The sequence below is a fragment of the Eulemur rufifrons genome, chromosome 12 (assembly GCF_041146395.1).
Source record: "Eulemur rufifrons isolate Redbay chromosome 12, OSU_ERuf_1, whole genome shotgun sequence".
Lineage (NCBI taxonomy): Eukaryota > Metazoa > Chordata > Mammalia > Primates > Lemuridae > Eulemur > Eulemur rufifrons.
The window spans coordinates 22,799,352-22,819,256 of record NC_090994.1 but is presented as its reverse complement, the minus strand read 5'-3'; the positions used below and the strand labels follow the sequence as shown (position 1 = coordinate 22,819,256).

The 19,905-nt window shown below is 42.7% G+C and overlaps 1 protein-coding gene across 7 annotated transcripts in view; it reads right to left on the bottom strand.

Moving 5' to 3' along the window:
• Nucleotides 1-19,905, bottom strand: part of TACC1 (transforming acidic coiled-coil containing protein 1) — a 103,991-nt gene that overhangs the window by 73,243 nt on the left and 10,843 nt on the right. For 3 of the 7 annotated variants that reach the window (XM_069484990.1, XM_069484993.1, XM_069485002.1), the window contains exon 1: nt 7,496-7,572. The exons of the other annotated variants lie outside the window; for them this stretch is intronic. In XM_069484990.1, the coding sequence (XP_069341091.1) occupies nt 7,496-7,572 (77 nt within the window). Of the gene's footprint in view, nt 1-7,495; nt 7,573-19,905 lie in introns of those variants that run through there. 7 annotated transcript variants of the gene reach the window in all.

Genomic DNA, 19,905 nt, shown 5'->3' with positions numbered 1-19,905 from the left:
TTGAGAAAACTTCTCCCCAGTTCAGTCCAGGGCTGCCACCAGGACTTGGCCGACCCCTCAGCTGGAGACCCCCAGCCCCCATATGTGGCTCCTGAAATTATGTCTGCCCTCCCACTCGGCACCTGCCAGCCCTCATCCTCCTCACCAGACCCACTCTTCCCAGCCCCCCAGGCCCACTCCACCTCCACCCGCCCCGCACGACAGGCCCGCACGTGCTCCCCTTTCACTCAAAAAACCTCTGCCTGACTTCCGTCACCCGGCAACTCACTCGCTGTCTCCTGCAAGGGTCAGTTTCTTTCTGGGAACTGCGAGAGATCATCTCATCTCTCAACCTCTGCCCTGCACAGCGATGCTCAGCCTCCTGCCTGCCTCTCAGGGGCCCTGCTGTGGTCCTCTTTGGATTCTCAGTGCCCGAATGTCTGGCTCACAGCAGCTTCTCAGCAAATACCTTGGGGCGAAAAGTCTGGCTGGAGTAGGGAGGAGGGGAGGGCGGAGAGTGAGAATTTCGGGGGCAGCACACCACCAACTGAAGGCAGGCAAGGCCGCTGACTGTTCCTAGCCAAGGAGAAAATGCCAGAGAGAGAGAGATCCAAAAGAGAAAAAAAGAAAAATCCTCAAGAGACTCCAAACAGCCAAAGGATCTTGAAAAAGAACAAAGGTGAAAGACTCATCCTTCCTGATCTCAAAACTTACTACAAAATTGCAGTCATCAAAAGCATGGTGCTGGCATAGGATAGAAATATAAACCAATGGAACAGAATAGAGAGCCCAGAAATAAATCCTCATATACGTGGTCAGTTGATTTTCAACAAGCATGCCAAGACCATTCAATGGGGAAATGATAACTTTTCAACAAACGGTGGTGGAAAAACTAGATCCACACGCAGAAGAATGAAGTTGGACCCTTATCTTATGCCATACACAAAACTCAAAATGGATCAAAGACCTAAACTTAGGAGCTAAAACTATAAAACTTTTAGAGTAAGACATAGGGGGAAATCTTCATGACATTGGATTTGGAAATGATTTCTTAGGTATCATGCCAAAAGCACAGGCAACAAAAGTAAAAATAGGTAAATTGGATTGGATCAAAACTCAAAAATGTTGTGCCTCAACGGACACTGTCAAACAGTAAACAGGTAACCCACAGAATGGAAGAAAATTATTTGCAAACCACATATTTGATAAGGAATTAATATACACAATAGAATAATACACAATATATAAGGAACTACAACTCAACAACAACAAAAACAACCTAATTCAAAACTGGTCAAAGCACTTAATAGATATCCAAAGAAGATACACAAATCGCCAATAAGCACAAGCACTAATCATTAGGAAAATGCAAATCAAAACTAAGTGAGATACCACTTCACACCCATTGGGATGGCAATTTAAAAACAACAGAAAATAACAAGTGTGGGTGAGGATGTGGGGAAATTGGAATCCACATGCATTGTTTGTGACAATGAAAAATGAATGGTAAAGCCACTGTGAAAAACAGTTGTTTTTATTTTTGTTTTTTTAAAGACGGGGACTTGCTCTGTCGCTCAGGCTGGAGTGCAGTGGCACGATCATAGGTCACTGCAACATTGAATTCCTGAGCTCAAGTGATCCTCCTGCCTCAGCCTGCCGAGTAGCTGGGACTCCAGGCATGTGTCCCCATGCACGGCTAATTTTTTCTATTTTTTTGTAGAGACAGGTCTTGATCTGGCTCAGGCTGGTCTCGAACTCCTGACCTCAAGTGATCCTCCCACTGGGCCTTCTAAAGTGCTGGGATTACTGGCATGAGCCACCATGTCCTGCCAAAAAACAGTTTTGTGGTTCTTTAAAAGTTAAGCGGAAAGTTACCATACTCAAAAGAACTGAAAGCAGAGACTCATAGATACGTGTACACCAACATTCAAAGCAGAATTATTCACAATAGCCAAAAAGTGGAGGCAACTCAAGTGTCCTTTCACCGATGAATGGATAAACAGAATGTGGTATATATATACATAATGGAATGCTGTTTGGCCACGAAGAGGAATGCAATTCTGATAATGCTACAACAGGGATGAACCTTGAAAACAGCATGCTAAGCAAAGTCAGTCAGACGCAAAAGGACAAATCCTGTCTGATTACACTTATATTAATACAAGGGACCTAGAATAGATAAACAGAGACAGAAAGTAGAATAAAGGTTAGGGAAGAGGGGAGTTGTTGTTCAGCAACTACAGAATTTCTGTTTGGGATGATGAACAAGTTCTGGCAACGGATATTGGTGAGGGTCGTACAATGTACTTAATGCCACGGAATTGTACACTTTAAAATAGCTAAAATGGTGAACTTTATGTTATAGGTATTTCACTATAGTGAAAAAATTACAAAGAAAAACAACCCAAAAAGTACCCCACAAGAGCCAAAGTGAGCTTCCTCAGAAGGTGGACCTCCCTGTTCCATGGCCTTGCGGATGGCACCCGCTCACTTCCCCGCCTTGGGTTAACGAGTTCATGCACCCTCTAGCCCACTCTGGCTACTAACCAACTTAGATTCCGATAATCCACTTCCTTAGCTCAGAACACCAGCAGCTGCGCCCTTTCTTCCTTTCTCTTCTTAACTTTTAATACTTGAACCATGTACCAGCTGGGAGAAGCTGTGGGTGAGGTGTAGTTGGCCACTACAGCTAAAATAGGGAAGAAATTGTGAAGCAAAACTATACGTGAACTCCCTCAGAGTAGCATTCTTCTCTTTTTTCTTTTCTTTTTTTTTGTGGGGTAGGGGGGCACGGAGTCTCACTCTGTTGCCCAGGCTAGAGTGCTGTGGCCTAGCTCACAGCAACCTCAAACTCCTGAGCTCAAGCAATCCTCTTGCCTCAGCCTCCCGAGTAGCTGGGACTACAGGCATGTGCACCATGCCTGGCTAATTTTTTATATTTTAACTGCTTGGCTAGTTTGTTTCTACTTTTTAGTAGAGACGGGGTCTTGCAGAGGCTGGTCTCAAACTCCTGACCTCAAGCCATCCTCCGGCCTCAGCCTCCCTGAGTGCTAGGATTACAGGTGTGAGCCACCACAGCTGGCCCAGAGTAGCATCCTTGATAAGAATATCTATCTCACTTTTGAATGATTTGCAGAAGATTTTTCTTCCCTTGTTGACTCTTTTTACTATTTCAACTATCTAGAAGTTGTGATATCTAAACTCAACATATACATACAAATAATTCCATTGTCGTGCAATTCAAACCATTTCCTTTTGGGCTGGCTTCACTGCAGATGGAGCCAGCCAACTTTTCCTAAAAATTATATATGGCCACATCTCTTGGGCCCCTTCTCCAGTTAAATACTATAATTCTTTTAACTTTTCATAACATAGCTGGTTTTTCTGGGTCTTTTCCACAAACTTTTTCTAAATCTCTCTCTTAATTGTACACTAAAACATTTTACATGGACATTTAAAAAACTTCTATAGCAAAGGGGAACAAACATGTTTTTAATGACAATAAAAGTGGTGTGGTGACACATAGGAACAACATTTATCAGGTAGCAGATGGGAGGGGTTGGGTGTATACACACATAATGAGTGTGATGAGTGTGACCGTCTGGGGGATGGACACGCTTGAAGCTCTGATTGGGGGGGCAGGGGGGGCAAGGGCAATATACGTAACCTAAACTTTTATACCCCCATAATATGCTGAAATAAAAAAAATAAAGATATAGTAATTTCCGGGACTTTGCAAAAATGATTAAGGTAGTTCATAAGCTACTGAAGTTTGGTAAATACTGCTTTAGAATAAATTTGTTTCAAAGCCAAAGAATTATTCAAAAAGTAATAAAAATTATTAAATTATCTACACACACACAAAAAAAATGGTGTGGTGAGAAGGTAGTGAACCATATTATGATTTTAAAATCAACAGAATTCAGAAATGTTGCTCCTTAAGTTTACTTATTTTGAGCCATGTTTTCTTCTAAACCTCAAAGCCAGCACCTCCCTCTTCACGTCAGGGACACATGTCCCACAATGACTTGCTCATCAAGAGGCACTCTAGCTTAGCTGTTGCTGACTGCAGTTCACCAGAACACTGTGTGGCCTGTATCTAATTTCCACCGTCAGAAAGACGCACGCCAAAAATCACTTAAGACTTCAGAAACTCCTAACTTTGCTACCGACCTATCCCACGATGCTATATTCCAAATGCAAACAAAGACTGGACTAGAAATTTAACTAGTAAGAATCGACAACAGGTGCGTATCTTGCATTCCAGGCAGACAAGCCAAACAAGCACTGATCTATCAACTGCACACATATTCCCTAATCAATAACAGGCTTTGCTTTATGCCATTCTTCAAACCTCTCCACAAATCATTTACTACTCTTAGAAAACCTACCTCGGCCACACTGCCGAAAAGAAACAGCTAAGAAATCAGTGATTTCAAACATTTCATCAACCTACCATATTCCCAAATACATTTCCAACCTCTTGGTAGTACAACTTTCTGGAAAATAGAAATTAACTGAGGAAAAAATTAACTCAAAAAGTTATTGCCTTGCTTCTCTAAGAGGCCTTGTAGAATTAGCATACACATCAACCTCCCCTTCAGAAGAGACCCCTCCTTACTCATAAAGGTATCCCCAAAGAGCCCAGCATGGCATCTGGTTCACAGATACATGTACATATAACTGTGTTAATAATGATTCGTGTATTTAGCACTAAGTGCCAGGCACTGTGCTAATAATATACACCACTTCAAAAATTAGGTATGATTATTGCCATTGTAAACTTGTAGAAATCTGCCCAACTGGAGAGTTAAATAACTATATTTCCAGTGCTTCCTAAACTAAGCTTGGAAGCAATCTAGCTGAAATTCAGCCTAGTCTTAATCACAATCCTGTGCAGCCTCCTTGAATAAATGAAGTGAAATTTCCCCTAGCTTTTATCAGAGCCGGCTCATGCATCTCCTTGGGTTCACAGAAGACTGGCTGCTACAATTTTCAACAATAGTGAGTTTTATCTTAAAATCAGACATTTCTTTTCATGTACATCCATACTTTGTATTTCACAACAGAGCTCTTGTAAGAGATTTATCAGATTACTTTTATACCTCATTAAGTTATTTTGAAATACAAATTATGAACATTCTGAAACATAATTTCTCTCTTAAAAGACAAATGCCAGTATTAATGCATTATCTGTGTAATTTTCATGTTTTTTTAAAGGAACAATAGATCTCAAAAATGCCACAGCCTGAGCAGAAGAACTTCCTTGAGGTCAGTGTTATCCAGGACAGCCATGTATCCGGCAGGAAGTCCACAGCCAGTGACATTAACAACGAATCCCCCACTTGTACCCTGGAGAGACTTGTGGCTTGTATATCTGAACAAGGCAGGACTTGGATTAAAAGCCTACTCTTTGCTCTCCACGTATATTATGGGTGTGGAATCCCATATTTCTGAAGAGTCTTTCCCTTGAGCATGCCAGGTGGCTTGCAAGGCTGACTCATTAAGCAGAACCTGACACTCTGATGAGACCAGTAATCTCAATACAGTCTACACGTGTTACGTGCTTCTTAGTATGTTCACTTGATTAGAGAAGGGCTATAGATTCCTAGGCAAAGACCTTGTGTTTAATCATTTTTAGGCAAGCTTTGCAAAATATACAAGGGACACGCAGAACCTCATCGGAGAGAGAGACCCTCTATCTATTGCCAAGCCACTGGATAATTTAACAATCGATCAATTAACACCCTCACCCCTGAACCGTGCGTTGCACGCCGAGTTCATTTCTTCAGCATGCGGTCAGTGAGTAAGTCCATTATCTGCTTTCAAGTTACACAGTAAAGCTGGCCACACATTCACAGAAAGTGAACAGTCAACTTTCACCCTTGGCTAAAACAATATATGGCTCAGAGATAAAACTATAACTTGAGATGCATACCTACACGATCTTATGTCAGCCTCAGAACAGCCCGTGAAGTAAGGATTATTGTCATTCCCGTTTCACAAATGAGGAAACTGAGACACAAGGAGGTTAAGGAACAGGCAAGAGATTTCCAGCTATCACGGAACAGAGCCTAGAACTAAAATCACTGCTATTTGCCTCCAAAACTCTTAACTTTACATGAATGTTATACTGCCTCTTATGTTTGTTTTTTAAAAGTTACATCAATTTTGGCAATTTCGTCTCATTAGGTACAAAGCATTGCTAATGCAGAGTTCCCCCTTATTTAAAAAAGAGGAGTGTGTTCTGCCAACTGAGACAAATGTTTGGTTGTTTTGTAGGATAGGCCCAACTCTGGAGTGGGAGGGAGCTGCATGCAGCATGAGCTCTGGAGTCAGACAACCTGGGTCCACCACTTTCTAGCTGTGCGAGCTTGGGCAAGTTACTTGACCTCTCTGTGCTTCAGTTTCTTCACCAGTAAAATGAAAACAATAATAGAAACTAACTTAGTATTCTTGGGGATTAAATAACACAGGATATTTAGAAGCATTTTGCACATCTTTTGTGGTCAATAAATCTCAGCTAGTCTTATCATTAATAAGCTGCCTGAACTAAGGTTTAGATTTGTGATCTAAACATTAGGAGGTACAACTAACACATCTAACATGTAGATGTGCTGGAAGCTACTATGCCTTGAAAAGATGATCAAAAACTTCTCCCACAGTTCAGGCTGCCTGTACGATGGATAACTGTATCTTTCTCAAACTAAACAGCTTTAACATTTGCTGAATTAAAATAAAAAGTATGGATTCCTTAGCACTGACTCACCACCAAGACACACATACATTCCAAAAAGTTTTAAAGTAAACATCTAAAGACTATCTGGGTTCTAAAATAGTTATCAGGGCACCCCTCTGTCAAGAAGCATGGCCATCTTTCGAACCGTGGTGAGACTTGCTCTCAATCACGTTCTCTAAAAATTTCCCTTCACGGCTTGCATTACACACAGTACTTGGTGTCCCCAATTGTTGCTGTCCCAGAACAAAAGCCTAATTGCTGCTGCTACAATACTGCCCTTTTTCTGAGATCATCATGAAGCCCTTGGAGCAAACAAGAGAGGGAGTTCTCGTAAGTAGCAAGCACGGAACAAAATTCCTGGCGCCTGAAGGCCAACGCGAGCTGAGTTTTTTTTATCTTTGAGACTCGAGTCCCTTTCTAATATCGACACCTCCATGCAAATATTAATAGCTCCGTCTCGCGAATGCTTTCGAGCCCTTTAGGACACGTGCGTTTTCCTGCTTGGACAAGGGGTCCCTTCTCTCGCCGGCTTCAGCGCGAACAGGCGCAGGACTGCGGACCCGCGGGACGGCAGGGTCGCACAGGGGTCCTGGCGGGGCGCCCCGCGGGGCGAGGCTCGGCAGGGAAGTCCCAGCAGGCCAGACCCCAAGCGCCCGCGCCCGCCGCCGCGAGCGGGAGCCCCACGTTCCCAGTCCTCCCGGACAGCGCCGTGCGCCCCCGTCCCGCGCGGGCACGCAAACCCCAGCGGGCGCCCCCGGAGAGGGCTCTGCGACTCACGCGGTCTCGTGGGGTCTCGGGGGCCTCTCCCCGGCGGGTTCCCGGGCCCTCGGGGTCTGCGAGTGGGAGACTCCCATCGCTCCGAACTCGGCGCCCCGGCTGCAGCCGCCGGTGCTCTACAGCCGGGCGGCTCCGCGCGGAGCTGGGCGGGGAGGAGCAAGGGTGGGGGGGACGGGAGACAGGGGCGGGGTGGGGGAGCCCAGCCTCAGGGCCCCGGCCGCCGGGAGAGCGGCGACAGGAGCTTGCTAAAGCAGCTGCCAACTTTCTCCGCCAGTTGCAGGGCCCGGCCTGGGCTGCGCCCCGCGCCCCGGCGGGGACAGCGCTGGGAGATGCCAAGTGCCCTGGCCACGCCCCGGGCGCGCGGAGCTGCGGGAGGGCGCCGGGTAGTGCGCTTCACCCACCCCCGGAGCGCGTCCGCCGCGCAGGGCAGCAGGTGGCGGGGCCCGAGGGCCAGCGTCCGCCCGGTGCCCGCCGACCTCCGAGCCGGGTCCGGGGCTGGCGGGGAAGCCGCGGGAGGACCCGGGGCCGCCGTGCAGAGAAGCACCGGCAGGGGGCGCTGTGCGCGGCGTCGGGCACCAGGCGGCCCCGCGGGGGGCGTGGCCTCCCCCGCCGCTCCGGCCCCGGGGCGCGGTGAGGCCGGGACTGGGCTGCAGACGGCTGGGTGCCGCCCCCAACGACCTGGGCGGCTCGGCACAAGTTGTTTCACCCTCTCTGAGTCTGTTTCATGAGGGAGTATGTTCTTTACTGAATGTCCCTTTCGCCTCTAACAACCAAGGACGGAGTTCTCTTCCAAAGTCCGTCTTAGGAAAGAAATGCACCTCTCCCTCCCCTGTCATCTGTGATCCAGCTACATGGAGCAACTCCCTTTCCGGAGTATTTCATGCTCTTCCTCACCCATTCCCGCCTCCCACCTCCCTCCTCTCCACCATCTGTCTTCTTTCCAGCGTCCCCCCACCCCAACAGATTGGAATGCCCTTTCTGCTAACCCTAGTCATCCTTCCGACCCAACTCACACCTCCCTTCTATGACACCGTCCTGCATCGTGACATTGACACATCTGCCTCGTCACTGCCTGTGTCCCTCGCCAGAACATGAGCTCCACGAAGACGGGGAATTTGTCCTGTTTTCACCAGTCCTCCAACATGCTTGGCACACAGTGGACACTCATGATTGTTGACAGATGCATTTATCGTCTCATCACTTGCCTTCCCAGTGCCCCCACAGCCTTTGTCAATTCCTCTAACAAAGCTTTGCCAATCTTATTTTGTAATTATGTATTCACTTCTGTCTCTCCACTAGAATGTGAGTTCTTTAATGGCAGGAATGCTTCTTATCTCTGTACCTTAGCTTAGCACCTGGCACAGTGCTTGGTCCATGGTTTAGTACAATAAATATTTGCTAAATGAATGAATGAGTCAGTGGCTAGGCACACAAAATTGTCTTCGACATTAACCTCTTTCTTAACGGAAGCTAGAGTAGCATGCAGATGTATGTGGCTACATTTTAATTTTTCCAGAAAGAATCAGAAAATTCATAAAAGAGACATATTTGCAACAGATCTTTTGCGTGTCAAATTTTGACACATTTTTACACATTATCTTCACTCTCCTTAGCCAGAGGGGTCCTAAGGTCCAGGATGGTAGACATATACAAGCAGAGTAGTTAGGGGGTGGGAAAACAAACATTGATTAGTACAAGTGTAGTGAGACAGGAATTGAGATTTTTCTGGAAAGGATTTCAAACAGCTTAAGACAAGTTGACTCTTGGCAGATAATTTTTTTGTAAGTTCAAATTCTTCACACACTGTGTCTGGAATACTCTGGTGATGTGATGGAAGTGTCATCGATAATGCAAACATGACCCTGTCAGAGATGTGGTTCCCACCAGAGGAACCCTCAGCCTCTCCTGGTGGGAAAGGTCTTTATTCTCAGCAGGTCATTCTAAGGAAAAACAGGAGGGATGGGCAACAGGAGAAGAGCGTGGGAACGGGGAAGTTTTCTTTCCTTGGGTAGACAAGATGGGCTGTTGGGAAGAGTTTTATAATTACTAGTGCGGAAGGGCACAGCGGAGTGCCACTGAAATGCTTTAAAAAGAAAACAGTGAAGCCCACACGGTCCTGTGTTGCAGAGGAAACTGAGACAAGAGGGAAAAAAGGACTCTGCAGTATAACGGGACAGATTGTCTGCATAGGGCCAAAGGCCATCTCCGCAAAGATGCTTGTGTGTTGACTGGTGTCACTCTGCGTTGTTTATTGGGTTTGCTCCCCTGGCTGGTACAGAGACATGGGCAGCTGGGGCTTCAGACCAGGGGAAGTGACGACAGTGGAGGGAAGTCTTGACTTTGGGAGGTACATTTATGAGGGCTTTTCAGGAAAAATGCTCAAGACAAACCTGAGATCCCAGGCCCCCCTCTTCTCCCAACATAATAGTAGTTTGTCCATCTCATGAAAGCAAAGCCATGATCTATTTCTCTATCCTGGAGACTGGCTGCAGATCACCAACAAGGGTATAGAGTATGGGATAGCTGCAGTTTCTCTGCTTAATGTCTTTTGTTTAAAATCCTTCTTGCTTTATGTATTTCAATTAAAAAACAAAAAACTTCCTAATGATAATAAAGTGTTACTATGCAATCACAATTTCTTTTTTACTATTATTATATTTTTCTTTTAAGATGGGGGTCTCGCTATGTTGCCCAGGCTAGCCTCGAACTCCTAGGTTCAAGTGATCCTCCCGCCTCAGCGTTCCAAGTAGCTGGGACTACGGGCATGCACCACAATTTCTGCTCTGAGGAAAGTTATTAAAGAAATGGAAAGCCCTCCTCTCCCTTGGTGTGATCTTGAAGTGGCACACTCAGAGGTCAGCTGTAAGCTGTGGGCAACCCTGCTACTGTCTGTCCCCAGGGGCTGAGACAGTAATGCCAGTTCTGGGGCTCAGAACCACTCTCACAGCAGAAGAGTCCTTCAAGAAGACGGCAGGAGGGTAACAGCAGGACACTACTTGGTATTGCAGTTGACATGGAATAAAGAGAGAATAAAGCCTTCCGACTATACTTTGGTGTCCTGTAATTTCTTCCTAATTGCGGCAGAAGGAGAAGGAGGAGAAAGAAAGGAAGAGAGGAGGGAGGCAGCCTTTAGTTTGCAGTCCCTGAGTCAGTGGGCTGCTGGACGTGACGGCTAGCTGGGGCCAAAAGGAACACGTGGCCTGTGATGGAGTCTAGGAGACACAGAATTTGACTCTGCTTCCCTGCCCAGCATTAGGTTTCCATTTGTGCACAATAATTCCATCAATAAGGTATTTTTTACACATTGAAAAAAATAGTAAGAAAAGAGAATTTAAGAAGGTGACACTCAAGATTGCCCCTAAGATTTCAGTGTTGAGCCCTACCCCCAGAATGCGGCTTATGCTCTGCAGAGGGGCAGGAGCTAACATTTATTGGATACCAGGGACTGTGCTTGATGGTTAACAAAAGTAGCCACACTCAGGTCTCTGGGCGAAAAAATAACAGTGGGTAATACTTACGGAGCAATTTTTATGGGCCAGACTCTGTTCTATGTGCTTTAGATTTATTAACTCATTTACTCGTTGCCACGACCCTATGGCAGGCACCTTTAGTACTCTCAGGTAGCAGGCACACCTTGCAGACATTGCAGGTTCTGTTCCAGACCACCGCAGTAGAGAGACTACCGCAATAAAGCAAGTCACACAAATTTTATGGTTTCCCACTACATATAAGAGTTATGTTTACACTATACTGTCGTCTATTAAGTGTCTAATAGCAATGTCTAAAAAAATAGGATTCCTTAATTAAAAAATACTTTATTGATAAAAAAATGCAGACACAGAGACATGAAGTGAGCACATGCTGTAGGAAAAGTGGCACCTACAGACCTGCTCAACACAAGGTTACCACAAACCTTCAATTGTTTTTTTCTTTTTTTTGAGACAGAGTCTCGCTCTGTCACCCAGGCTAGAGTGCAGTGGTGTCAACATACCTCACTGCAACCTCACGCTCCTGGGCTCATGTGATCCTCCTGCCTCAGCCTCCTGAGTAACTGGGACTACAGGTGTGCACCACTATGCCCAGCTAATTTTTCTGTTTTTTGTACAGACAGGGTCTCACTCTTGCTCAGGCTAGTTCAGTCTTGAACTCCTGACCTCAAGCAATCCTCCTGCTTCAGCCTCCCAAAGTGCTAGGATTACAGGCATGAGCCACCGTGCCTGGCCCAAACCTTCAATTTGTAAAAAAAAAAATGTGGTATCTGAAAAGTGCAATTAAGTGAAGCACAATAAAATGAGCTGTGCCTACACAAACGAGCAAAATGAAGCATGGAAAGGATACACATACCTATGGCCACGTAGCTAGAAACTAGCAAAGCTAGATTCAAACCCAGGTAGCTAGCTTCAGAGCCGCAGCACAGGGCTTAGCCTCTATGCTGTACTGCCTTAATTCTTACACTGCACACCCCATTTTATGATTAAAAAACTCCAGTTTAGGAAAGCGAGTGTTGTATCCAGTATTTAAACCCAGCCATCTTGATTATAAACCTTATGCTCCACGTGGATTTTTTTCCCCCAGGAATCATGCCAAATGAGTGTCATCCTTCAAAGCCACCTTGGTAAGTTACATACTTATCTCAGAGCTGCACTATCATTCCTCATTTGGAAATTATTTAACACACTGACTGCCAAACTAGAAAAAAAATTTTTTTCCTTGGGACCACAGTGTTTTATTACAAAAACAGAATAAAAACTTCAAAAATAAAACGATCCTTTCTAATTTAATGAAAAAATTATTTTTTATTGTTTTCTGTCATGAGTTACATGCAACTTGAAAAATAGTTCGAGCAGCTCCCAAGGTAAAGAGACAGGTGAGTTACATATGCTTCATGAGGCCCCAGCTTTTCATTTATGTAGCTCTTTTTCTGTAATGTTTTATAGTGTTCAGCCTACAAGTCTTATACATCTTTTGCTAAATTTAATCCTGAGTATTTGTATGCTATTGTAAATGAAGTGGTTTTATAATTTTACTTCCTAAATGTTAGTTGCTAGTATGTAAGATACAATTGATTTTTTGTATCTTACATACTGCAATCTTGCTACATTTACTGATTACCTCTAATAGCTTTTTTTGTGGATTCCTTAGGGTTTTCTATACAATGTTACTTGCATATAAAGACAGTATTATTTATTCCTTTATAATACGTGTACTTTTTTTTTTCTTTTGCCTGTGGCACTGGCTAGGCACTCCTATTTATTTTATATAAATAAAAGTGGTGAGAGCCAACATCCTTGCCTTGTACTTGACCTAGAAAGAACTGAATATTTCACATTGCAGTATTATGTTAGCTGACGAGTTTTGTAGATGCCCTCAACCAGGTTGAGGAAGTTTTCTTTTATTCTTAATTTGCTGAGAGGTTTGTGGGGTTTTTTTAATGATAAAAAGGTGTTGAATTTTGACAATGATATTACTGCACCTATTGAAATGACCATATTGTTTTCTCCTTTATTCTATTAATCTGTTGAATTACATTGATTAATTTTCAGGTTAAAACAACTTTGTATTGACACTTGATCATAGTGTATAATCTTTTTTATATATGGCTACATTTGGTCTGCTAATATTTTGTTGAGGATTTTTACATTTATACTCACGAGGGATATTGGTCTGTAGTTCTTTTTTCTTAAGATGTCTTCATTTAGTTTTGGCATCAAGATAATACTGGAATCATAAGATGATACCTCATCCTTTAGTTTCTGAAACAGTTTTTGCAAGAATGGAATAATTTCTTCCATAAATGTTTGATAGAATTCACCAGTGAAGCCATCTAAAAGGTGTTAAATTACAAATTCAATTTCTCTAATTGATATAGGGCTGTTCAAGCTTTCTGTTTCTTCTTGGGTGAGCTTTGTGATTCACATCCTTCCCAAAATGTGTCCATTTCATCCAAGTGGTCACATTTAATGGCATAAAGTTGTTCATAACAATAATGGACCATTATTTTTTTCAGTATGTCAAGGATCAGTAGTGGTGTCCTCTCTTTTATTCCAGATATTGGTGATTTCTTTTTTTTTTTTTTTTTTTTCCCTTAGTCAGTCTTGAGATTTATCAATTTTATTAGTTTTTTCAAAGGACCAGCTTCTGGCTTTATTGATTTTTCTTTTTCTTTTTTTTATGTTCTCTAGTTCATTGATTTCTGCTATTATTTTTATTTTCTTCCTTCTAGTTGCTTTGGGTTTAATTTCCTCTTCTTTTTCTAGACTTTAAAGGTAAAAATTAAGATAATTAATTTGAGACTTTTTTTCCTCTTACAGTCTTTCAAAGCTACACATTTCCCTTTAAGTGCTATGTTAGCTACATCCCTCAAATTTTGATATATTGTATTTTATCATTCAGTACAAAATATTTTCAATCTGTCTTGAGATTTCTTCTTCAATCCAATGAATATTTAGAGGTATGTTGTTTAGTTTGCAAAAATTTGGGGTCTTCCTAGTTACCTTATTGTTTTTAGTTTCTAATTTAATTTCATTGTGGTCAGAAAACAAATTATTTGATTTCAACCTTTTAAAATATATTAAAACTTTTTTTATGGTCCAGAATATGGTCTATCCTGGTAAACATACTAGGTGCACTTGAAAAGAATGTGCATTTTGCTGCTGTTGAGTGAAGTGTTCTATAAATATCAATTAGGTCAAAGTGATTGATAGTGTTGTTCAGATTTCCTGTCTTTGCTGATTTCCTTTCTTCTTCTTTTTTTTTTTTTTTAGACAGAGTCTTGCTCTGTTGCTGGGGCTGGAGTGCTGTGGCGTCAGCCTAGCTCACAGCAACCTCAAACTCCTGGGCTCAAGCAATCCTCCTGCCTCAGCCTCCCAAGTAGCTGGGACTACAGGCACGCACCACCATGCCCGGCTAATTTTTTTTTAAAATATGTATATTTTTAGTGGTCCAGCTAATTTTTTTCTATTTTTAGTAGATACAGGGTCTTGCTCTTGCTCCGGCTGGTCTCAAACTCCTGAGCTCAAACGATCCACCCACCTTGGCCTCCCAGAGTGCTAGGATTACAGGCGTGAGCCACCACGCCCAGCCTTTGCTGATTTTCTTTTAGCTGTTCTATTGACTTCTGAGAGACATTAAAATTTCTAATTATGATTGCTGACTTCTTCCTTTAACTCTATCAATTTTTGCTTCCTGTATTTTGAAGCTGTTATTAGGCATAAATTTGTGACTTCCATGTCATCTTGATCAATTCGCCCTTTTATCATCCTGACATGTGCTTCTTTATCTTTGGTAATACATTTTGTTTAGAAATCTATTCTAATTTGATACTAATATAGCCATTCCAGCCTTCTTGCGCTTACTATTTACATGATTTATCTTTTTCTATCCATCTATATTTGATTTCCTTCTGCCTGTATATTCAAAGTATGTCTTGGAAGAGGTTTATATTTGTTTTTTTTAAATAGACTTTATTTTTTTGGAGGAGTTGTAGGTTCATAGCTAAATTGAGATGAAAATACAGAGAGTTCCCAAATACCCCCCTACCTCCGACACTCACACAGCCTCCCTACGTGAACATCCCACACCAGAGTGGTACCTCTGTTACAATCAATGCACCTGCACTGAGGTTTCCTTATCACCCAAAGTCCATGATTTACATTAGGGTTTGCTCTTGGTATTGTGCATTCTGTGAGTTTTCACAAATGCATAATGACATGTTTCCACCATTATATTATTTGTATCTTACAGAACAGTTTCACTGTTCTAAAACATCCTCTGTGCTCTACCTATTCATGCCTCCCTTCCCACTAACCCCTGGAAACCACTGATTTATTGACTCCATAGTTTTGCCTTTTCCAGAATGTCACATAGTTGGAATCATAGAGAATACAGCCCTTTCAGATTGGCATTTTTCACTTAGTAATATGCACTCAAGCTTTCTCCATGTCTTTTCATGGCTTGACAGTTCATTTCTTTTTAGCCCTGAATAATATTCCATTGTCTGGGTGTATCACAGTTTAACCATTTGCCTACTGAAGGCCATCTTGGTTGCTTCCAAGTTTTGGCAATTATGAATAAAGCTGCTACAAATAGTCATGTGCAGTTATTGTGTGGACATAAATTTTTAGCTCGTCTGTGTAAACACCAAGGAGTGATATTGCTGGATTTTATGGTAAGAGTATGTTTACTTTTGCAAGAACTGCCAAAACTGTCTTCCTAAGTGGCTGGACCATTTTGCATTCCCAGCAGCAATCAATGAGAGCTCCTGTTGCTCTACATCCTTGCCAGCATTTGATGTTGTTAGTGTTTTGAATTTCAGCCATCCTATTAGGTGTGTAGTGTTCTCTCACTGTTGTTTTAATTTGCAATTCCCTAATAGCATAAAATGCTAAATATCTTTTCATAAGTTTATTTGGCATCTGTATATCTTCTTTGGCGAGGTGTTATATTTGTTTTTGTATCTATTTAAAACCAATCATCTATCTTAGTGTTTTAATTGGATTGTTTAGTTCATTAACATTTCATGTAATTATTGATATAGTTGGGTATGGGTCTATCATTTTTGCTTTATTTTGTTTTCAGTTGTCTCCTCTGACATTTGTTTCTCCATATCTCATTTCTCACCTTTAAAAATTCCTTAATATTTAAAAAATTATTCTACTTAAATTTCCTGATGCTTTTTAGCTATAGTCTTTGCATTATGTTTAGTGATTGATCTACAATTACCAAATTTGCAGTTGATATGTACTTCTTCATGTAAATTCTACAGCTTAAAAATACAATTTCTTAAATAGAAAATTCATCAGATGGAGTTAATAGGTAAATGGATATGTTAAAGGAAACTGTAAGTAAATTTTAATATTGATCTATCAAAATTACTCAAAATTAATACCAGAAAGGAAAAAGATTCAAAATAAAATGAACAAAAACTCAGGGACTTGTTAGATGATATCAAACAAACATACATGTAATTGGAATCTCAGAAGGAGAGAAGAAAATAGAGTAGAAAAAATATTTTAAAAAATAACCAAACACTTCCCAAATGTAATAAAAATCAGAAATTTGCAGATATAAGATACTAGATAAACACTAAGTAGAATAAACACGAACTCCACTCCAAGGCACATCGAAGTCAAACTGGTATAAATCTTGAAGGCACAAAGACAGCAACAAAAAAAGCAATTTCCACTGGGTTCTTCATTGTATCTGTTCTCCGCTGAAACTTCTCATTTCTCTACTGAGATTTTGATTCATCAAAAACAAGCTCTTTTTCTTAATTTTTAAAAATTTCATTGAAAATGGCTATAAAGTCCTTTAAAACTACAAAAACACTTTAAAACCCTTGCCTTTTAAATTCCAACATCTTTTCATCTCCAGGTTGATTTGATTGACTTTTCTCTTAAGATCATGTCCCATTTTCTTTGTTCTTTCAGTGTTAGGTAATTTTGGTTTGAATCTTGGATATCATGAATGCTAAGTTGGGGAGATTTCAGACTGTCATTTTTCTCTGATGAATGTTGTTTTTCCTTTGTTTTAGCAGACAATTTTCTGGTCGGGCTTGAACGGCAAACTGTTTCTTGGGTTGCCCCTTCAGCCTGAGTGCAGATCTTTTGTCTTTAGCTGAGCTGCTCTGAGTGTGTTTTGTGCAGATGTGGTTCAGGAGCTGATCAGAGGTTGGGCTTGGTGATCCCCTCTCTGATTCTCTCCTCTCTTGATCCCCTCATTCTTTTCAGCATCCGTGATTGCCTGGCTCTGGCTCTCTCATGCCTCAAGACATGGAGCCAGCGTGGGGCCCACACGTAGCCCCAGGCTAGGAGCACAGGAGGCAGAGGACCAGCTCACAAGGCTTCCCATCTCCCGTTGCCCAAGCTGACACACGCCACCAGAGGCTGTCTGTTTCCATTCCCTCTTTAGTACCTTCGGGTGGCTGCTTTGTGTGTCACGTCCTGATGTTAAGCGTTACTTTTTGCAGGAATGGTCATCATCACCAGAACAATCTATAACACCCAGAAGCAGAAGCCCACGTGTAGTTCTTACAAAATGACAAAATCCAGCTTTATCACTCACCTTGCTGATCACAGTCATCCTGTGTGACTTTGGCCTATTTTTAAAAATCAAAGAACACTGAAAATATTTTGCTATGGGCCCTGAGGGCAATTTTAAGGGATAACGGCCAAAGCAGTTGAGCAACTGGAGCATCACTGCACGGTTGGGCATGTTTGCAATCTCTCAAGGTAACAGAGGCCAATATTCCCTAATATCTGTTCTCTCTCTCTCTTAATAAAACAAACAAACAAACAACCAAACAAGAAACAACCCAGGTTTTTAGCGAGGCACGTGGCTGCTGTGAATAAAAGCTACATTTCCCAGTCCCCATGGCACCCAGGTGTGGCCACATAGCCAAGTTTTAGTCAATGGGATAAAAATAAAGTGTGGAGTTCAACTTCCAGGAAGTATCATTAATGGCAAATGGGGAGGTGAGGCCTTTTCTGGTCCTTTTTTCCCCAGCTGGCTAACATGCTGATGGACAGCTGAATGCAGATAGCTGTAAAGTAATCCTGAGGTGGAAGCCATGTGCTGAGGTTAAAGGAGCCTGAATCCCTGACACCATGGAGCCTCTGAACCTACCCTGGACTGCTCACCTATAGATTCCTTTTATGTAGGGGAAAAATAAATTTATATATCATTTAGGCTGGGCACAGTGGCTTACACCTATAATCCTAGCACCCTGGGAGGCCAAGGTGGGAGGATTGCTTGAGGCCCGCGGTTCAAGACCAGCCTGAGCAACATACTGAGACCCCGTCTCTACAGAAAAACTAGAAAAATTAGCTGGGCTTGGTGGCAAGAGCCTGTAATCCCAGCTACTTGAGAGGCTGAGGCAGGAGGATTGCTTGAGTCCAGGAGTTTGAGGCTGCAGTGAGCTGTGATGATGTCACTGCACTCTAGCCTGGGCAACAGAGTAACACTCTGTCTCAAAAAATAAAAAAATAAAAAATAAAAAAACCGCAACAACAACAAAAAACTTATGTATCATTTAGCCACTGTTATTTTGAGTTTCTATAAGACTCAGCCAGATCAAATTCTAATCAATACTCTGACCATTACACTGGGGAGAAAAAGAGTTCCATTATCTATCTATCAAACCACCTACACCTGGAAGGGCTGTATGACTTGGCAGCCTCGCCAGCAGTCACCCCACCCTGCTCCATAAATAAGGGGTGCTGTGTAAGCAGTTCTAATCCTGACAATTCCCAGGCCTAAAGGTCAGCTCCGGCTGAAACTGTCCCTAAAACCGTCCCCAGCCCCCACCCCACCATTACTGCCAAGCAAATCTACCCCTATTCCAAATAGATTCCCTCTGGCAGAATGTTTCCATTCTCTTCCCCCTCAAGGCTGTCCTGAGTTACTCGTGCATTCGTTCATTCATTCATTCCATGAACACGTACTGAATGCCTGTTGGAGTGTCTGTCTTACTCTGAATTCACCTTTGCAAAAATGTTGGATGAGGTGAGAGTTTCCTGAGTCTTGCTACCAGCCACAAGATGACGCTCCCCTAAACCCACACCCTCACCCCATCTCACATTATTGTTTTGGCACCGCCTAAACATAACAAAGGTCAAAAATAAGAAACTGATTCATAGAATAGAGCTGGAAAGGCCCTGAGAGGCCATCTAGTTCCACCTTGTTATGTGAACATAAGGAAGCGCAGGCCCTGACACGGCAGGTGTAGACACCTGCCCGAGGTTACAGAGACAGTAGCTCAGCCAGGACTGGGACTCAGAGTTCTCCGCCACCACCCCGTCCTTTGTTCTTTCCTGGATCATTATTTCCTTCATTCGCACTGAATGCAAATACAAAGATTATACGTCTGTTATTTTCACTAGAAAATAAAACATTTTACTTTAAAATGCCTCGCAGTTATCAAAGAGAGGATTGTCTTTGCATTTGTACTCTGAACACGCCAGCAACCAAGTCCAGGGCCTTCTCTCGGGCCTTGGAACCCGTGGGACCGGAGGAGAATTAAGTCAGGTGAAAGTCACATGCTCACTTGCAAGGCAGGTCTGCAGTGCCAGTTTCCAGCCAAATGCCTTTCGCCTAAGGCTTATTCCCAGAAATTCCTCTATAATTCCGCCAGCCACTGCATGTGCGACTACTCTCTAATGCCTTGTGCTAGCAAAGCCAAATTCTGGCCAAAAAAACCCTGTCTTTGTTCCCGTTTCAAGGTGATGCAACTGTCCCCTGTAAGTAGGCAGTTTCCAGACGAGGCCAGGGCTCCAGACCAGGGACCTTGCTCTCTCGCTCTGGAAACAGCTGCCAACTGCACGTTTCCGTCTGCAGTTTCAGCAGGAGGAATGAAAGCACTTGTTTTTTTAAGCTTCTTTTGTTTTGCATTTCATTTACTTGTCATTTCTATG